The 18,281-nt window shown below is 47.7% G+C and overlaps 1 protein-coding gene across 2 annotated transcripts in view; it reads left to right on the top strand.

Annotated features, from left to right (window-relative positions):
• Window positions 1–18,281, top strand: part of LOC100119414 (nicotinic acetylcholine receptor alpha 7 subunit) — a 79,909-nt gene that overhangs the window by 39,627 nt on the left and 22,001 nt on the right. For both annotated transcript variants that reach the window (XM_031922568.2, XM_001603148.6), the window contains 2 exons: window positions 4,052–4,096; window positions 6,738–6,847. In XM_031922568.2, coding sequence (XP_031778428.1) covers window positions 6,756–6,847 — 92 coding nt within the window. In that variant the 5' untranslated portion in view covers window positions 4,052–4,096; window positions 6,738–6,755. The remainder of the gene's footprint in view (window positions 1–4,051; window positions 4,097–6,737; window positions 6,848–18,281) is intronic.

Genomic DNA, 18,281 nt, shown 5'->3' with positions numbered 1-18,281 from the left:
ACATTTTGCATCTCCTCCTGCGCTGCCGGAGCGTCCTCCCCCTGTGTATAGCTCGTATATACTAGCCCAATCTTCGAGTTTTTTTCGAGGCGGCTCTGATGCGTCGGAAATTACAATCGGATATGCGAGTTGTAAATTACACTGAGTCTCGTTAGCGCGATTTTTCAACGCTGATTTCTATACGAGCTCGCGTGATCTTCCATCCTCCAACTTTTTAATTGCAGCTTTTCGATCCTATAGAACTTTCGGCGCTCTTGGCTTCTCATTCGAATGCGTGTGTACCTGTTATCCGGATAGGGGTTACGTATTACACCGGCTTGATGGATCGGTTCATCGAGACATTTTAATGGCTAGCTGTTTCGAAATTAAACTCGGCGTAAACACGATGCGGCCATATTCACCCGCTAATGATGACCCGATAATTAACACCCGTCCTTATTCCTCGAGCGATGCATAAAGCACGAGTCGTTTACCCGCGCGAAATCATACCCGCTTAATTTTCCATCGAATTGATAGACGACTTTTTCCCACGCGCGCGGTTGGGAAAAAAACTAGCGCTTAGCTCGCCGGTCTCATGCATAAATCAAACGAGGTCGTCGCGTCGAAAAGTGCCAATTTCATCATTTACGCCCGGCCTTAAATAAACCCGATCGCGGTGAATCGCGTTTTTCCGATCGGCCGCTGATGATGCAGAGACTGCAGCCGAGAGAGAGAGAGAGAGAGAGAGAGAGAGAGGGAGAGAGAGAGAGAGAGAGAAACACACGCGCGCGCAAAACAACGACTCGGCCAGTGTTGTATATATGCCGGAACTCGAACGATCATTCGCACTCTATTCGCCAGAGGATCATCTCTGCCGAGCGATTAGCCGATATATGCGCGCGGATGGATGAATGGAAAATAGAAGCTCATGGGCGAAAAAGACAGAGCTAAACAGGAAAAAGCCATCATCGGGCGTGCGCGTGAAAAAAAGGAACCGAACGCATAATAGAGAGAAAGAGAGATAATTATTGTTAGGGATAAATAAAGCTAATTATACGTAACAGCTGTGACGCTCACTTTTGGCGCTGGCTCTCGCTCTCTGTATATGCGAGATACACAATCCACACACACACACTTTCTCGCGAGAAAGAGAGAGAAAGAGAGCTTATTAATAATTATAACAATAACATCGAAGTCTCGAAGCCTTTAGAAATTTATTTTTAAACCAGCGCTCGCTCGCTCGCTCGTTCGCTCGGCCCTTGTTGATCATTTTCTCCTTATCCCCAGCAGCCGCTGCTCTCTCTCTCTCTCTCTCTCTCTCTCTCTCTCTCTCCCTCTCTTCGTTCCTTCCTTCCTTGCCACCGCTGGCAGCGCTGACCCAATTTTCCCCTTGCGAGCGAACGAGCGCGCGCGCAGACAAGGAGAAGAGAGAGAGAAATATGGACTGCGTCGTATATACCCGCACACGCGCGCCGATGAGGCCGTGTGACGCCGGTTTTTTCACCTATCGAGGAAAAGAGAGAGAAAGAGAGAGAGAGAGAGAGTTGCCGTAGTGGGGGGATACGTGTAAAGGAGAAAAAGAGCGCGACTGCAAAAGGCTGCTGCGGTTCGCCGACGGACGCTGGGAGCCTTATCACTTTTCAGGAAGAATAATTATGCTGGATTAAGTATCACGCGATGGGCCGCTCTCTCGCTGCCGAAAAGAACGATCCGCTGCTCTTACACCTGCGTATGCTCATGCGCTATACGATTTCGTTCCGCAGCGCATAAAGTAAACATCGATACACGTCGGGGCGGTGTATACAAGCGCGTGTACGGCGGGTTCAAGGTCTGCATATTAAATTTATCGCCGGAGGTAAAAACGCCGTCGCCGCGTTAGCTTCGATTAATTGTTTCTTAATAGATTATTATACGCCTTTATCGTTTCACACTCGAATTAGAGAGAGAGAGAGAGAGAGAGAGAGAGAGCTAAAGCGCTGCTGTATACCCGACTCGCGCGAACTGCGCACCGAGAGAGAGAGAGAGAGAGAGAGAGCCATAAATAATCGGGGCAAACGCTTTCCGCTCATTTGTTTGCATTAATCGCGCGCGCACGTGAAACATTACACACACACACTCTCCGTCGGTGAGTAATTACCGGCTAAAAGAGTGTCTCCGTTTCCTGTCTGTGTGTAGTGTTCGCGTTTCTGAAGCTTCATACAAACGAGAGTTTTATTTTGTCAGGCAGGTTTTTGAGATACACTTATCTTGCGGGCTTAAGCCGGGGGCTTTGGAGCCGGCAAAGCGGTGTAAAGAAACTAACTAGACGTGTACTAGCTACTGATCCGGCAAAGGATTAAGAGAGAGAGAGAGAGAGAGAGAGAGAGAGACTCTTCGGCTTCCAAGAAGCACCAGCTCCCTCCCCGAGTGCAGTTCAGTTTTTATGGATTAACAATGCCCTCGAGTTTAGAATTCCGAGGAAACGAGCCCAAAGCGGTACCGCGAGTGCATCCGCAGTCTGTATATGTGTACGCCTTTGAGTTCTCGCTCGGGTGTGTACATAGATATACAGGCCGAAATTCGTAAACAGCTGGATAACGAAAATTGTTTTCGGGATTTCCGGCTTGGCTCTTCCGGGGGGAGGATATTCGTTTTTTGGCAGAGAACACATCGTTCGCCCAATTCACTCGCGACTGTGTTTTTCAAAGCGAGACGAAAGTTCGACGTTTGACTCGACGCCGGTTATACAGTCTGTACGATATATAGTCCGAGTCGCTTCCGGAGGGATAAATCACTTTGGCGCAGATGACCGCAAAAACGCTCGACGACGCGTCATCCGCAATATCCGGAAAAGCCCTTGGAAAAACTTTCATCTCGGCGGGCTAGTCCGCGTGTATAGATAAGAAAGAGAGAAGGAGAGAGAAAAAACTGCGGAATTCCCGGTTCCACTGGTCGCCCCCCCCGCGAGATAGAGCGAGAATGATTCAGTCCGAAAATTTCACTGCACCGCGCGCGGATTACCGCGGAGCGGAGCTCGAGATTTCGTATTTTCGGCTTTAAAGCAGGGCTCGAGCAGTGGCTTCTTGAAACTTAGCCTCCGGAACGCGGCCTTGCGGTTCCAGCCCCACCCCCTTCCCCTCTGTCGCTATAAGTATACAGCGAGTGTGTATGTGCCGTCGTCTTTTCCTTACACTCGCGATCTCTCTTTCTTTCGGCGCGTGGGCGGCGCCGAGTCTTTTTCTCCGGATAAGCGCTGTCTTACTCCTTACAGCTCTCGGTTCTGGCCGCTGATGCTTTTTTTTCCCTCTTCTCGGATCCACTCGCGGGGACGATTCTTCGGCGATGTCGTTGCGCGCCGTTAATTACGCGAACAAAGGAGAAAAAGAAGAAGCGTCGCTATAAAGTGTGCCGTCGAACGGTTCATGCTCTTGAATATTTTTCTGTTGTGCGCTGCATTGTTTGCGAGGTAATCGCTTTCGGTCGAGAAATCAGTTCGCAACGTGAATTAACGTTGATGAATCTCGACGTTCGCGGAGGTACAATGAGAGATCGTTTACGTATACACGATTTGGCCGTGTGTGTGTATAAACGATTAATTTTTATTCGTACATTATTCCGAATGAAAATCACGCGGGGAAATCGTCGCATTCGTTCTTGTTTATTCGTTGGCGAAATAAAAGTTCCAGCTTTGTTCGATGAGAGACGGGAGAAAGAGAGAAATGCATCAGTGTAATCAATCCGAATGCAATAACAATGTAGCTCAAAGGTACAGCTTAAATATCGTTGCGTCATGAGTATAACGAGTATGACGAACAAGTGAGTTTCTCTTGAATGTTTTGATAATGCATGACGAGAAAACGCTGCATGTGGTATATATAGCTTATTAGACGCGAGCGTTCATTCATTCTGTCGATATTGTCACATTAGGTGTTAGTTGATGTACATAGATATGTAGAGTAAACATTCGTAGAACTATGTAGATACAGCTATTATATTATAATACTCATAATACTTGTAAATCTGGTCTTTGCATGACGTATACACGAACCGAGAAAACGAGCATCTTTTATACAGTTTGTGATTATTTTTTCAGGACGAGAAAAATCAGCTACTCATCACGAATCTTTGGCTGAAGTTGGTGAGTTTGATTTGGTTAGCATTCGATGTCCTCCCATAGAAATCGTCCACTCATTCGCGATCAGGTAGTACGAACTCGATTAGGTCAGCGCCGGTGTTATTCTTGTTTTTCTTTTCGCGTAAAAGTCACGCTTTGCGAGAATTCTTTGAAGCATACTCTAATTCATTGCAAGAAAAACATAAAAAATACAAAGCATCAAAGAAAGAACGACGAGGAAGTGCTGGCGAAAAATGAATACAGTCTCACCTGTACATTAATTAAACACACTACGATAAGAGTGTAAACGAGAAGCAGTATCTGATAGCTTTATGAATTATTACAATTTGCCTTGATTAATTAAAATTCAACAATCATAAGTTATTAAACAACTCGTTTGAAACTTAATTACGCTCCAAAATGAATCCTTTTGTTCAAAATCAAATTCGCAGGGTACTGAATACAAGCCTTAACTCAGAAAAAAAAATTCGAAACAAAAGCGACAATCTGCACAACCGCTTCATCTCGCGTGCGTTCCGACAAATTAGCCATATCACATATTGCAAATATAATCAATTTCGAGTATATATCGCGCACAAAGCAGCCTTCGATCTGCAGCGCCGATAAGTCTCTATAATGATGTCCAGAGCTCCCTCTGGCTCTCTGATACGCTGCGCTCGACTCTGGACATTTTCCGCGAACGGCACGTGAAATATCACCCGCAAGTATATATAATAATAGTCCGGAGTTCGTGGACCCGTCGCTATACCGCTGCAGTATTGTGCGCGCTCGTGGTTGAAGCGGAACTTTCAGTATAGCGCGCTGGGTGTGTATGTTGCACTATGTATAAAGTTCTTACGTGTTGTTGTCGCGGCGCTCGTGCAGAGCTTTATAGACGTCGCTTATTTCACGCGTATTTGGAAAATGCGGCGAAGCGCATATATAGAGCGCGCGCAGGTGTATATACTGCGGCGGCGTCATCAGCGCGGCTAAACTTCGTCATTGTTTCATTATGATGCGCCGCGAGCGCTGCTGGTATTTATCGATCGGCGATTAAAGCGTGCGGAGGCTACGATTTTCATCTCGTTTCGTCTTTTGTGTATTCGATGTGGAGCTTGTGTACTTATACGATTAGATGAAATTTAATCGGCTGCGCGATCTGTACAGCGTATACGGGGACGATAAATTTTTAATTAAAAACAATCAGCTTTCGATTACAGCCAAGCGAGCTGACGACCTTCGGTCTTGTCCTCGATCTCGCGGTTACATCGCTGGGTCCGGCTAATTAAAAAAGCGCCGAAAAAGAATCCAATCATCAGCTCCGCGTGAGAAAGACAAACGAAACTTTCTCTCTCTCTCTCTCTCTCTCTCTCTCTCTCTCTCTCTCTCTCTCTCGGCAAAACGAAGAAGTGCAGAGAGAGTAAGTGCGAAAGAGGGTGAAATAGCCGCAAACGTATTTTATCAAATTTCAGGCGTCCGAAGCACCGAGGGTAGATAGTCGAGAGTAGATATCGGTGTGTCCCAGGCACGTTTACGATGTCGCGCGGGCGTAAAACTGCGCGCGGGAATGCGGCGACGCGGAGAACTCGCGCTGCTACTGCTGCATGTGTATATAGCAGCCGGCCGTGTGTGGGGGCGTACGCGAGTATGCGCTAGCTTCCCGGCCGCGATTAGGATTCCTCGAGTTCTCCGTAGCAGCTGCTCCGCAGATCCCCAGCGCGCGCTGCAGTAGAGCCACTGGCGATGTAATCGAAATCGCTGGGATTCCCGATTGGCCGCGCCGTCGCCGCTATATATCTCCGGAGCGCTGCACTGCTGCCGGAAGTGCGGCAACTGCTTAAAACGTGCCACCCGACGCGACGCCGCTTTTTCTATATATCTATCTCTGAACCGAAAAACCGGGACGAGCGACTCGCTCTCTCCACTGCCGAGATAAAGAGAGAGAGAGAGAGAGAGGGATTCCTTTTCGTTTTGGCGAAGGCCGAGAGAGAGAGAGAGAGAGAGAGGAAAAATTTCGCCGACGTACGTTCGCTGGCCTAATTAAAGACCAAAATTGAAACGCGCTCGTCGGGATTTCGCGAATTACTTTTTCCGCGCGAGACGTGATGATGAGTCTTTTGTGCGTCGAGTTTCTTTTTTTTTCTTGTTTTGGCTAGCTCGACTTTTCGAAATTCCCGCTGTGGTAATTAACGGCTTGAGTATAAAAATCCCTGCGCTAAGAGACGCGATAAGAGAGGGCGATTAATCGCGTGGTTTATAAGTGTGTGTGTACATCGTTAAAATTCAGAGCGTATATTAATTACGCTGGATATCGCGCGCGCCGCGGCAAACACACTGCATTAAGAAGCTACTATGAGGGCGCTAATCTTCTTAAAAAATTAGCATCCAAAGGCGATTTGCAAGCACTGAATAAAACATATCCGATTACACAGAGCCAGCGATTAATCATGTCCGCGTCTCGTAATTTTCATTCCTCGAGCACTAATATTGTCCGAGATCAGTGACGCTCAAGGTATGCAGGTCGATGATGCTCGCGGCGTATTTTGAGCGGTCGCGTAGGAGACAGGAACGACGCGATGTATGTTCGCACTCAAGTAGTTGTCCCAATCCCCCGCAATGCAGTGACGAACACTCGTATAATGCATAATCGACATTTCCTGCGCAGGAATGGAACGACGTTAACATGATGTGGGATCCTTCCAAGTACGGCAACGTTCGGGACTTGAGGATACCACCGCACCGGCTCTGGAAGCCCGACGTCCTCATGTACAATAGGTGAGTCTCTTGTTTCATCTTTTCCTCTCTTCTACGGCACCTATATATATATATATATATATATATACATACACGTATATACCTACCTCACTTCGGATTATCATAGACCGCAAGCGCATTACGAGCTTGGAGGCGAAAAATTGAGAGAAAGTCCCTCGCTGAATATTCATGGCGTCGTACACTGCGCGCATACACTTACACCTTAAAGTCGAAGAGTCGCACGCGCGCACACACAGGCGCCAAAGAAAGGAGAGGCGCCGGCTGCGGGCCTTTTTAATATTTATGAAACTTTGCCACGTGTCTGTGTGTGTAGCGGAGATATGATATACCGTATATATTTACGCATCGCGGGATTTGCATGTTACAAAGGGGCGCCGCGTTCACTTTATCAAACGATGATATACGGGGAATTAGTCGGCTCGATCGACGAGAGCGCCGGGAAAAAGGAAGTAAGAGGAGGAAAAACCCGCTCTGTGTGTATGTATGTATATAATCGAGCGCTCTGGCGGTGTGCTCTCATCCCCGCAGTCTCGTCGCTCGAGGCTAATGTCGCTGGGGATTTCTTTTATTCGCGGGAGAGAGAGATACACAATGCCTAGCATAGCGTACACGGCGATGCAAGAATCATCGCTTTCTCATCCAATAAGAGCCGCCCGTTTCTTTTTCACGAGATCCGCGGCAGCACGCGCGAGCGTGTCCCAGTAATAATGTAGGCCTCCGGGCTTCGAAGCTAGAGCGAGTTCGGATAGAGCTTTTGGGAAGCTGTTTTTAATTATTAGACGGAGTAGAGCTGTACGAGCTGTGTCGCACAAACTCCGAACTATCGTTGTTTGTTTTTCTTGATCTGAAAGGACTGACGCGACGTCTTGCGTAGTATATTCATGACGCGCTGCGGCGTATACATGCATTTCTCGGTACGCGCGCGTGATTTACGATGATGCAGAGAGCTGGCACGAATGTTTATATATACGCGGCAAGCTCGTGTAGTTTACTGTACCGTCGCGCGCATAAGTTGCGCTGTTTTCTTTCTATAGCCCGTGTGTGACTTGATTCGCGCTTGGCCCGTTCCTCTTATATACATAATCGTCGATTATACACCGAAATCACGTAAAAATCGCTGCGAGTTGCCTTCTGCTGATGACGCCGCGTCAGCTCGAAAGACCCTTAGCTTAGCACATTAAGCTAAGTCACTCGGCATGACGCGCCGTGTAACATACTGCAGCGAAGGGAGTAAACTTTCCGAATCGTTTGCGCCTGTAAGCGACGTTCGATCAATCCGTGGTATACTTCTACGGCGTAGCGCCTTTTTTTCGCATAATAAATTACACACACGGGGTGTTGCGTTATTTCGCTAACGGAAAATAGTTGGCGCAGCATGTGCCTGCATCGTTTATCGAGTAATTTCGCTGATTTTTCGAAACTATTTTCCCGCGCTGAGGCGAGCTTCGCAGGAGGGCTCTAACGAGTTATCGACGATTTTCAAGGCGGGAAAAAAATTGCCGATCGAATTCCCCAAAGTGTAATCTCTCGACATCCACGACGCAGTTAGAATTTATTGTTTTCACGCCTCCTTCTCCTCTTCTAGCAAGCTAGCACTCGAGTCTCAAAGTCCCCGCGCGCGTAGAAGGTCGCGCACAGCCCTGAGATAGGCAACTTTTCGCTTTCTCTCTCTCCCTCGTCGTCTTATTCAGTGTAATCGAAGGAACAGCGACGACGACGGCGAGAGAGAGAGAGAGAGAGAGAGAGAGAGAGAGAGAGACGGTACTTATGCCGAGTGGACTCCTTAGCCAAACTTTCGGCGAATAAATTTCACGCCGCGACGGTTTTTCGTAGTTCCATCCGAGTCCGTGTAGTAGTGCGCGCGCGCCTCTAAAACACGCGTCAAAAACATCTCCCCCGCCAGAGAGAGAGAGAGAGAGAGAGAGAGAGAGAGAGAGAGAGAGAGAGAGAGAGAGAGAGAGAGAGAGAGAGAGCGAGAGAAGGAGAGCGACTGAATCCGATGAATTTTCCGAGCGAACCGCAGAATCGTGTGTCGCGACCGGCGGAAAATCTTGGGAAATTCCTTCCTCTCTCGCCGCAGTGTAGAGCAGCTCTCACGTATAGTATAATAACACCCCAGGGCGACTCGGCGGCTGCATAAACTCAGCCCTCTCTCTCCCTCTCTCTTAGCTCGGGAAAGAGAGGGAATGTCATTACTCCCTCGTGTATACGCTGTGCTGTGTAGCCAAGTCATCTCTGGTCCTTTTGGAGCTCGGAGCGCTGAGTGTGCGCGCGGACACGTCGAAGGATCGATGCCGAATGGGAAAAGTGCCGGACAATGCGCGAAAAAGAGACGCCCGAGCGCACGTGCGAATTTCGGGGGGTATCAATTTCTTTTCCTCGCGGGAAATAGGGAGAGGAAGGTTTTTGGCTCGCTGGAAAAGCGACGCTCGGAAAGGTTCATTGTGATCCGTTTCAGCCGCGCGCGCTTTTTTCTCCGCCCCGCCGTATATATATATATATATATATATATATATATATATATATATATGTGTGTGTGTGTGTGTGTGTATATATATTGCGGGTATATCTGACCAGGAATTTCGGAGGGAAACGCCGATGGTTTTGTGGAAATGAGAAATTTTTCCCTCTCGCAGACTGAGTTTTCCGTTGAAATATTTCGTACGTTTTTCCAACGAATACCTTGGAGCTTCCATCTCTGTGTCTGCGTGTGGTGTAAGCCTGAAACAAAAATTCTTCTTTAAGTCTCGCGACGTGTTTGAATTGCCTGCTATACGGGCGACGAAGGACTCTGTGTGCGTGTTTTGGACGAGTTATGTCGGCTTTTCTCTCTCCGGAGCTTTAGGGGATTCTTCTCCCAAGACAGTGTGTGAAAAATCTTGTACGCTCTTTCCACGGCAGTGTGTAACCTTTATCTATTCATATATAGCGGGACATTTTTCTAGCTGTACATCTAATCCCGAGTCGTTTAAAAGCGCAACTTGTTTACGTGCCACTGCATTTCATCCTGCTCGAGGATTGCGCTTCGAATGTACGGATGAAACTGTGTTTCAAGATAATTGAACGGGATGAACTAATTGCTAGTTCAATTTTCTGAGAAACCTACGCATACGTTATCGGAATTAATTGACTTACTACAAGCATAGAAGATCTTTTCAATTGCAAGAATACCGCGGGAAATCTAGCTTAACACACGAATGTAATAATAACTCCTTTCACTTCACCGTTAATTAATTTGAATAATTCGCAGACAGAGAATCTTCATTCAAAGTACTTCAACGTTAACGTTGACATTAGCACCATCGATCTGCGGAGTCAAAGCACTCTCTCATCGCCAGATATACGGAGTCTCCATAATTAATAGCGTCAATTAGCGACGGATTTAAAACCATTAGCCGCGAGAAACTGTATCCTCGGCCCGGAAAAATATTTTTGGCGGCCGAGCTAAAAACATCCCCGGAATATAGCGATCTATCCCCCCGATCGAGGCAGCGGCTAAAGTCGTACGGATCTTGGGCTAATTTTAATATCAGCTTTATACTCGCATTCCGTCCAAACCCCTCGATTTTTCCGATCGATGACTCGTGCTAAAAATTTACCGATACATTGCACTCCGCACCGTCGCTTATTAGCTTTCCTCATTTTCGACGGCTTCCTTCGTCTCGGCCGCATTTTCCGATAAACTTACATTTCGATCGCGAAATTAACGATCTCGCGGTCGAGGCGCGCAGAGCCGAGAGTTATATCGAAGTCTAAAATTAAGCTTCCCTTCTGCGCATCGTTCACGAGCTGCAAATGGAAACATAAGCAAAACCATGGGAGAGCTTACAGGAGTTGTGAGCCAGGGTATTATGCGGGTCGCTCCTCGCCGCACAGCTGCACGTGGCGAGTTCGCTCACTTGGCTCCCCTTTAAATGTCGAAGCGAGCGAGTTATGCGTAAAATATTAACGCGACGACGTATAGCGCCGCAGCCAGGGTTTTCACCAATTGGCGTGACAGTTTATCACGACTTCCTCCTCGTTTCTGACATGCATCAATCAACTTAAATGTGCGTCGTTGTCATGTATTTATACGTTTTGTGCGCAGCTTTACGCGCTTTTCCGATGTGTATATATGCGTATGTGATTTCGTTCGAGCGTTTGCAAATCGAACGTGACAAAGTAAATGCCGCGTGTATTTTATTTAATGCGGGAGGCGATTGAATGCCGTTGATCACGTCGATTGACTTTGTGAAAAATAACCCATTGCGGCGGGTCTGGCTAAACTCTGATTTTTCCACTCGATTTCCACGTTTCAATTAACAGGCGTATCTCGCGAAGAAAAAGAACAAATTGAAAATCAGATTGCCACGGTGAATCCTCCCCCCTTCGCTGTATACAACAGTCCGCGGGAAAGAAGAGCGCGCGAATGTATATCTGTTTTTCGCGGAGAGACGGAATAGTAATGAGCCGCGCTATAGAGATTCTTAAAAAGAGAAACACAGCCTTTCCGCGCTGCTACTCGTGAAGAAAAGGGCATAAGACAGAGCTCGGCGCTGCTCCGCGACGAGATACCGCGCGCGCTCGAGCAATTTATTTAAGCGGGAATAAAAAGAAACGTAGAGTGCGAGAGAGGGAGAAAAATAGATTCAGGGAGAGGAGCACCGAAAGTTCTGCATAGCCAGCCGGGGCTATAAAACGCACGCGGAAATCCGCGCTTCGCGGCATCTCGAGCAGCTTTCAGCGCTTCTTTCTCTCTCTCTCTCTCTCTCTTGCGCTCGCGGACGCGCTCACCTACATGAGATTTACGGGACTGTCCTCTCCTCTGCTCTCTCTCTCTCTCTCTCTCTCTCTCTCTCTCTCTCTCTCTCTCTCTCTCTTCGAGGCGTATCTATTTGCACGCTACGGACGAAACGTGCCGGGAAATAAGAAGCGCGGCTCCAAGCAGCAGTAAGGGATGGACGGGCTCGAGAGCGGGGGCAGAGAAGAGAGATCCCGCTGCGGGTATCGGTAACGCGGGCACGTTTCCGCCTCGCGGGACACGAAGCGAGAGAGAGAGAGAGAGAGAGAGAAGGCGGAGTCAGCGCGTGTCGCGCGATCGCACCGCTGTGCGCGCTTCGCGGCGCAAATACAAGAAAGGCATAAAATGTATATAGAGTTGAAAAAAAGGCGAGCGCGAAGCCACTGAAGGAAACAGAGAAAGAGAGAGAGAGTATAAGGAAGAGGAAGTAAAAATAAAGCGCGCGACCGACGCGATTTAGGGATGAAAGGGATCAGCGGAGAAAGAGAGCGCGAGGAGCTCCTCCCACACTACAGCCATACATACACACACGCGAGTCGACCTCGATATTTCTCTCCTTTTCGACTGCGCGATTTCTCCTCGTAGTGGCGTTATTTGGATTTCGGCGAAGTATGAGCCGACGACGACGACGACGCCTTTTAGCCGTGACTGCATTATATCGAGGTCGACTCCTTTGGCCGCGTGTCTCCTCTCCTATGTACTCACCGCCGGAATTTTGCGCGCAAGCTTTGAGAGGGAATTTTCGGAGATGATGTAGCCGCCGGTGCGCATGTACATGGTTGTTCTCCTTGCTGCTATGCAGTTTTTTAAAGGCTGTCTGCGTAGTTTGCTCGTATAGCGCAGAGAAAGCTCTGGCACGTCTTGAGAGAGATTCTCGGAGAGAGAGAGAGAGAGAGAGCTTTTCGGTGGAACAAGAAAAAGTTCTTTTGAGAGACGCCGGGGCTTCTGAGTTTTCGTTTCGCATGAATTTTTCATGATGGAGCTTTGGCTCTGCGCGCGTGTGTGTATCGTTGCCGCTGGAACAAATTGGCTGCCTTGGCAATTGGGTTTTTGTTACTATACTGATCTCCCAGAGTATATTTGTTCCTCGCTAAAAATGCGGTAATAGAACGCGTTAGTTTAAATCTATCCCGAGAGATCGAAGTATAAATACATAACGCTCGCGTCTTGTCAAGCTTGAATATTTGACGAGCACTATAAATATGACAGCACGAACCGATGTTCATCACTTCACTTGTCAGGTATTATCGAACACGGTTCAACGAACGACTTTTCTCTCCGCTTTATACGCGTGCATTTCCTCGCGCGCGTTACGCGGAAGAATACGTACGCGGCCCGTTTTTCAAGAGAGGCGCTAAGGTGCATAAGCCTCTTGGCACTGCTGCGCGTCTATCCGCGCGAAGCTCTCTCGCGGGTATTACGCTCTATTTTGATGTTACTGCCGATAATCTTCGCTGGAAATTCCAACACTTATCCGACAGTTCTCCAACTGTATACCTGCTCGCTTCTTATACTCCGGCAACTCGCTCGAGCTCTCCCGAGCTTTCGCCTATCTATAAACGCATGCAGTGCACGCGAAAGCTTCGTGCAAATGGTAATCGAGCAATTACGATTTAATTCAACAAGCGAAATCTTCTCGGAGAGAGGAGAAGCCGCTGTGTGAAATAGCGATGAGATAACGATCGGCCTGCCGAAAATTTCCCGTTTGAATTAAAGTAGCGCGTCTTCTCTCTCTTCCTCTCGCTTTAATAGCCCATTAAAATTGAAGCGCTTCGAAAATGAAGCAAGCTCTCGCAGTTGTACTGAATAAATCCTGAACAGGCTATACGCGGAATCTATACGCTCGCGGCAGACTTCCATTTGACTTGCCGCGGAGCTAGAGACTACTACTTATAATTAATGGCCCTAAAGAAAATGACCGTAAGCCTCTCGCGCGCTCTCGTCTCTCTAGTCTAACGAAATTTTTCGAAAAGTCATTCGGGCTGCTATGGGAAATTCAGCCTGGCGTCGTCTCGCGCACGTCTCATCTGGGCCGTGTCTCTTTCTCTCTCGTTCGGTACCGGGTTCTCGAGCTCGCGAATGAATATTCAGACCGGCTCCGCCTGGGCGTTTCCTCCAGTCTTATCCTCTCCTCCTCCTCTTCTTCTACTCCCGCAACTGCTGCTGGCGCGTACTCTCGCGCTCACTTTCCTCCTTCTTTTCAATGTCTCTCTTCCGAAGCACTTCTGCGGCCGCTCCTGCAGCCTCTTCTTCTTACTCGCGCGATGAAGCTAAAATTGATTGTAATTAAAGCAGCCTATAGTCTAGGCTGTAAGCAGAGAGGTATACGTACAGGAGACAGATTAACGGAATTACCGGCGACCGGATGCGCGCGAGGGACAAAGAAACGAGAGCAGCGCCGTGGCTCGAGTATCGGAAATGAATTTCGCGCTTTGCGATGTCGGAAGCACTGCTGGTTCTGTGGTACAGTAAGTAGTCGAGAAAAAAGATTGCCGGATTTAGCGAGGGCTGATGAGGAATTCGTGCGGCAAGATGCAGCGCGGCCTTTCTCGTTCGAGCTTGATGGGGATTTAAGGAATCTTGCATATTTTACGCGGCCGGAGGAGAGAGGATGAAGAGGTTTGGAAATTCGGTTCTGCTAAAATAGTGAAATTTGCATCTCGAGGGTAGTTAGGAAGCTTGTATTTTAATGAAGCCGCGTGTAGTTACAACTGGGGATTAATCCGTTAAACTGTTGCTCGTGTGCCGTTTTGTCTCTTGTCCGCACGCGACGTTTAGAATTCACGACCCTCTGTGACAGCTGATCCGCTAGAAAAACTTGCACAGGCTAACTCATGCGAGCTTAATTGGGAACTTCGACGGTAGTTACCTAAGGAAGCTCTTAGCGCAAAGATAAACGAACGAAATTATCCTCGAGACGCATATAAGAAAAATTTGAATTTCCATCCAGTTATACGCAATATGCATATTTTGGCGGCGGTTTCTTTATTTTCCATGCAAATCGCGAGCTAGCCTTTAAATTCAATGTCTTGCCTTAATTAAAAGCATCCGCGCGGTCGAGCGGGGATAACGAAATAATTCCGAAACACAACAAAGCTCACGTATACACGCGCGAGCGTCTAATTTTCTTCAAATATTGAATTCGTATACACGTCGAGCCACGAATAATAAGTATAGCCGCGACGAGGAAAAAGATCGGGCTTATGTCATTTCTTCCGGCTCGTGAAAGATTGCCGGATTAAAACTACGTAAAACAAACGAGAAGTTCGCGGTTTTCTTTTTCCTCGCGAGCGCGCGCGCCAGAGATGTACGCGCGTTACTAAGTTACTAAGTGCCCCGAGCACTTAGTAACTCTTTTCCGCTCTTCTTGTTCCCAAGGCATGGCGGCGCGGGGCACAAAGTACGACGACAGTGCGCGGGGATCGATAAAAACTTTCGCTTCGAAATGCACACATAGATATTATATATATTTTGAGCACACTCTTTGGCACTGATTTATCGCGCATTTATTTTGAGTTTCGAGGCCGAGTGCGCAGCCCGGCGTGATTTATAATTATTTTTTTTTCTCCGCAAGCTCACGGCGTCGGAGCACGCATATACGCAGAGGTGGAAGGAAAAGTAATTTTAGGCAGGCGCGCTCCGGGGAAATTCAATTAGTCGGCAGCTCTTGAGTTGAGAATGATTCGGTTATCTCAGTAGTAACAGTCATGCATTCTTTAAGCGGCTTTTCACTGCAACGGATAAATAGATTTAAAAATTTTGCAAAAGCACACGGAAATTCGTACCGGATTCGACTTTTATTTTGAATACTCGTTATCTCCGCTAGTTCGTTAGACACTGTAGCGTTGAGAAGCTTTGAAAATACGCATTGTATTTTCGCGAATTTAAAGCTCTTTTTGTTAAAATTTTTTTTATGCTTAATTCGAGCAAAGTCGAGTGAACGATATCGAGTGTCGCGTATTAAACGCTTTCTGTGCTCTAAATTTATCTCAGAGCACATTTTTTTAGCGGGTACCAGAGTAAACAAATAGACTCTAGTCAGAGAAGATTAAATTCTCCAAGTTTGTGATGAGGAATTTCATTATATACAAGCTGTCCTATTGTGCCATCTTTATTAATCATAAAAAAAAACTTTTCTCGAGAGAGAAAAAAGTTTCTCGCTGCGTGATAAATAAGAGTTCGCGAAGTTAATTACGATACCAGAGTATTATTCCTTATTAAAAAACATCCAATAAGGAAGTAATAATGTCGTTAAAAAGAGCGAGCAAGATCAAACTAATAAACTACGACATTTTAAAGAAATCGACTGGATTCCTCATAAGTTTATCGACCTAAAAAAGCAATAACTGAGAAGATTCAAGAATATCATTCTTTTCTCATTATACGTTCCTTCAATCCGCAATTATTTCAACATCCCCAAAACAAGCCTCAACTCGCGATTTCCTCTAACCAATTGGTCAGCAACCCCGGGAGCAGATTCAGTGCCACTGCAACCCTTAATCGCATTAAGGCGTGTCCTCGCCTTCATTTCCTCTGCCCTTTAGCTACCGCCTCGCGCGCGCGATCAAAGCTCCGACAAATGCCCCCTTTGTACGATACGCTTGACAACGGACTCTACGACTGACCGTTTTGATCTCCGCAAGCACGTAGTCAAGAGCACACGCTTTTTTCGAAAGATGCATATTTAAAGACGCCGAGATAAGGGAAGCTCGCTCCTTTCGAGTATAAAAATTCCGGGCGCGAGCTCGTCCCAGTATGCACAAGTGGATTTACGAGCGCAATTTGCGTGGAAGCTAGTCAGCGTTTAAAATAAAAAGATTATGCGATCGCTGCGGTGGCACGGCTCTTTGCGCTTTTTCGTCTTGCGCTTTATATTGCTACCGCAAAGAGCTGGCTGCTGCAGTGAATGAGTGCGTGGGCGTGGTTGGGAAATTAGTGTAATTTTTCTCATTTGTTAATCGTTCCTTGCACAGCTTTTCTAGGAGAGGTCAGAGATTTTAAGTAGTTCGAATAAACGTTTCATGCGCCGCGTGTGGCATTATGTTTTCATACTACTATTAGCTTTAAAGCATTTGGTTCCTCGGATAATGTATTTTTTGAAAGTTCAACGTCTGCAGTACTTTAAAAAACGAGTACTTTAAAAAATATAATATATCAAAGCTCCAAAACAAAATTCCATCTTTGAATCCTATACACCCACTCTGAATAGCTTCTCCAGCAATAATACATCCACACAGCAGTCGAAAGAATCGCAGCGGTATCCCATTACACATGGCGTCGGGGGCCTCGGCTGCGCGCGGCTTCTCTGGGAAAACTGAAAAATGGCATCCGAAGTTAAGTTGGCTCCTCACACGCGCTGGCGAGAAAAATTTACGGCCTCGAGACCGTCCGCCCCGCGCTGCCGGAAAGCGAGTCGTAAACTTTAAATTTAGGATAGCGAGAAATCATAAGCTAAACGGCCAAATCTCGGCGAAGAATAAGTCTCGGAAAAAGAGAGAAAGCCGCAGTCATCGATTCCCTCCCCCTCCCCCCGTCCCACGCAGTCGGAGACACGGGGTATAGAGAAAAAAAAATAATGCTCCCCCATCGACCGCGCGGAAATTGAAATCAGAATGAAAAAGCCCTCGGCACAGCTCACTTAGCCACGGCATCCATCGCTCCCCCTTCCTCTCTCTCTCTCTCTCTCTCTCTCTCTCTCTCTCTCTCTCTCTCTCTATCCCGGGTAATAATTCCTGCAATCTGTCATCGCTGCCCTCTCTCCCTCTCTATATAAATATACACGAGCTGCATCCTCGCTTTTGCAGCTGCAAAGTACACAGTCGCCGGCAGCTCTTGACCAAAGCTCCGCAGCACCTCTCGCGTGATTTAGATGGCCAATAGACGCCAGGTCGCGTATAATTTTCGCGGGGGAATGTCGTCGCGCTGCCGATTACATATAGATGAGAGGAGAGAGGGGCGGAGTATCGGCGATTCGCAAACGCGAATTTAATCTGCAGCCGGGCCTCGAGTTTCAAACGCGCCAAGTGGCCTGTGTGACACGAGAGAAGAAGAGAGAGAGAGGCTGGGAGGGAGAGAGAGGGCTAATGCATATTGCCTACTTTGGCCCGGATCCAAGTCCGCGCCGTATTCGACAGCCCCCGCGAGGCACGCGCGCTACTCCCCCCTCTCCCAGTGCAATGCAAACTCGTTCTCGTCATGCATTAAATCCGAGAAGCGCGCGCCTTCGTTCTCCCATATTCGTTCACTCCGATTTCACCCCCACCTACCCCTACGTATACGTATGCGCGCAAGCTCTCCGGAACACAGCCGGCGGCGGCCTAATTGGAGCGTCTTCGCAGAGGATAGGGCTTTGTCTCGTAATTTCCATCAATTTGTGTGTATCTTCAATTTCGCCCGATCGGCAGCCGGGCCAAGTGGCTGCAGTAAATCTCGTGGAATAAGCGCGTTATAGCACCGACCTCGTCATCGTCGGCCCAATGGAAATGCTCTCTCTCTCTCTCTCTCTCTCTCTCTCTCTCTCTCTCGCTCTCGTCTCGTCGTATAGTTTCAGCGATGGCGGCGGCGGCGGCTTTGACGCCTTTATGGCTATTGATGAGACTATGCTGCGCTTCCACACCGCCACCGCGGCGCAGTAGCGGAGATAAAGGGACTCGG

This window comes from Nasonia vitripennis, chromosome 2, assembly GCF_009193385.2.
Source record: "Nasonia vitripennis strain AsymCx chromosome 2, Nvit_psr_1.1, whole genome shotgun sequence".
NCBI classification, from domain to species: Eukaryota; Metazoa; Arthropoda; class Insecta; order Hymenoptera; family Pteromalidae; genus Nasonia; species Nasonia vitripennis.
Note: the sequence above shows the minus strand (reverse complement) of the source record. Positions and strands in the feature narration are given on the sequence as shown.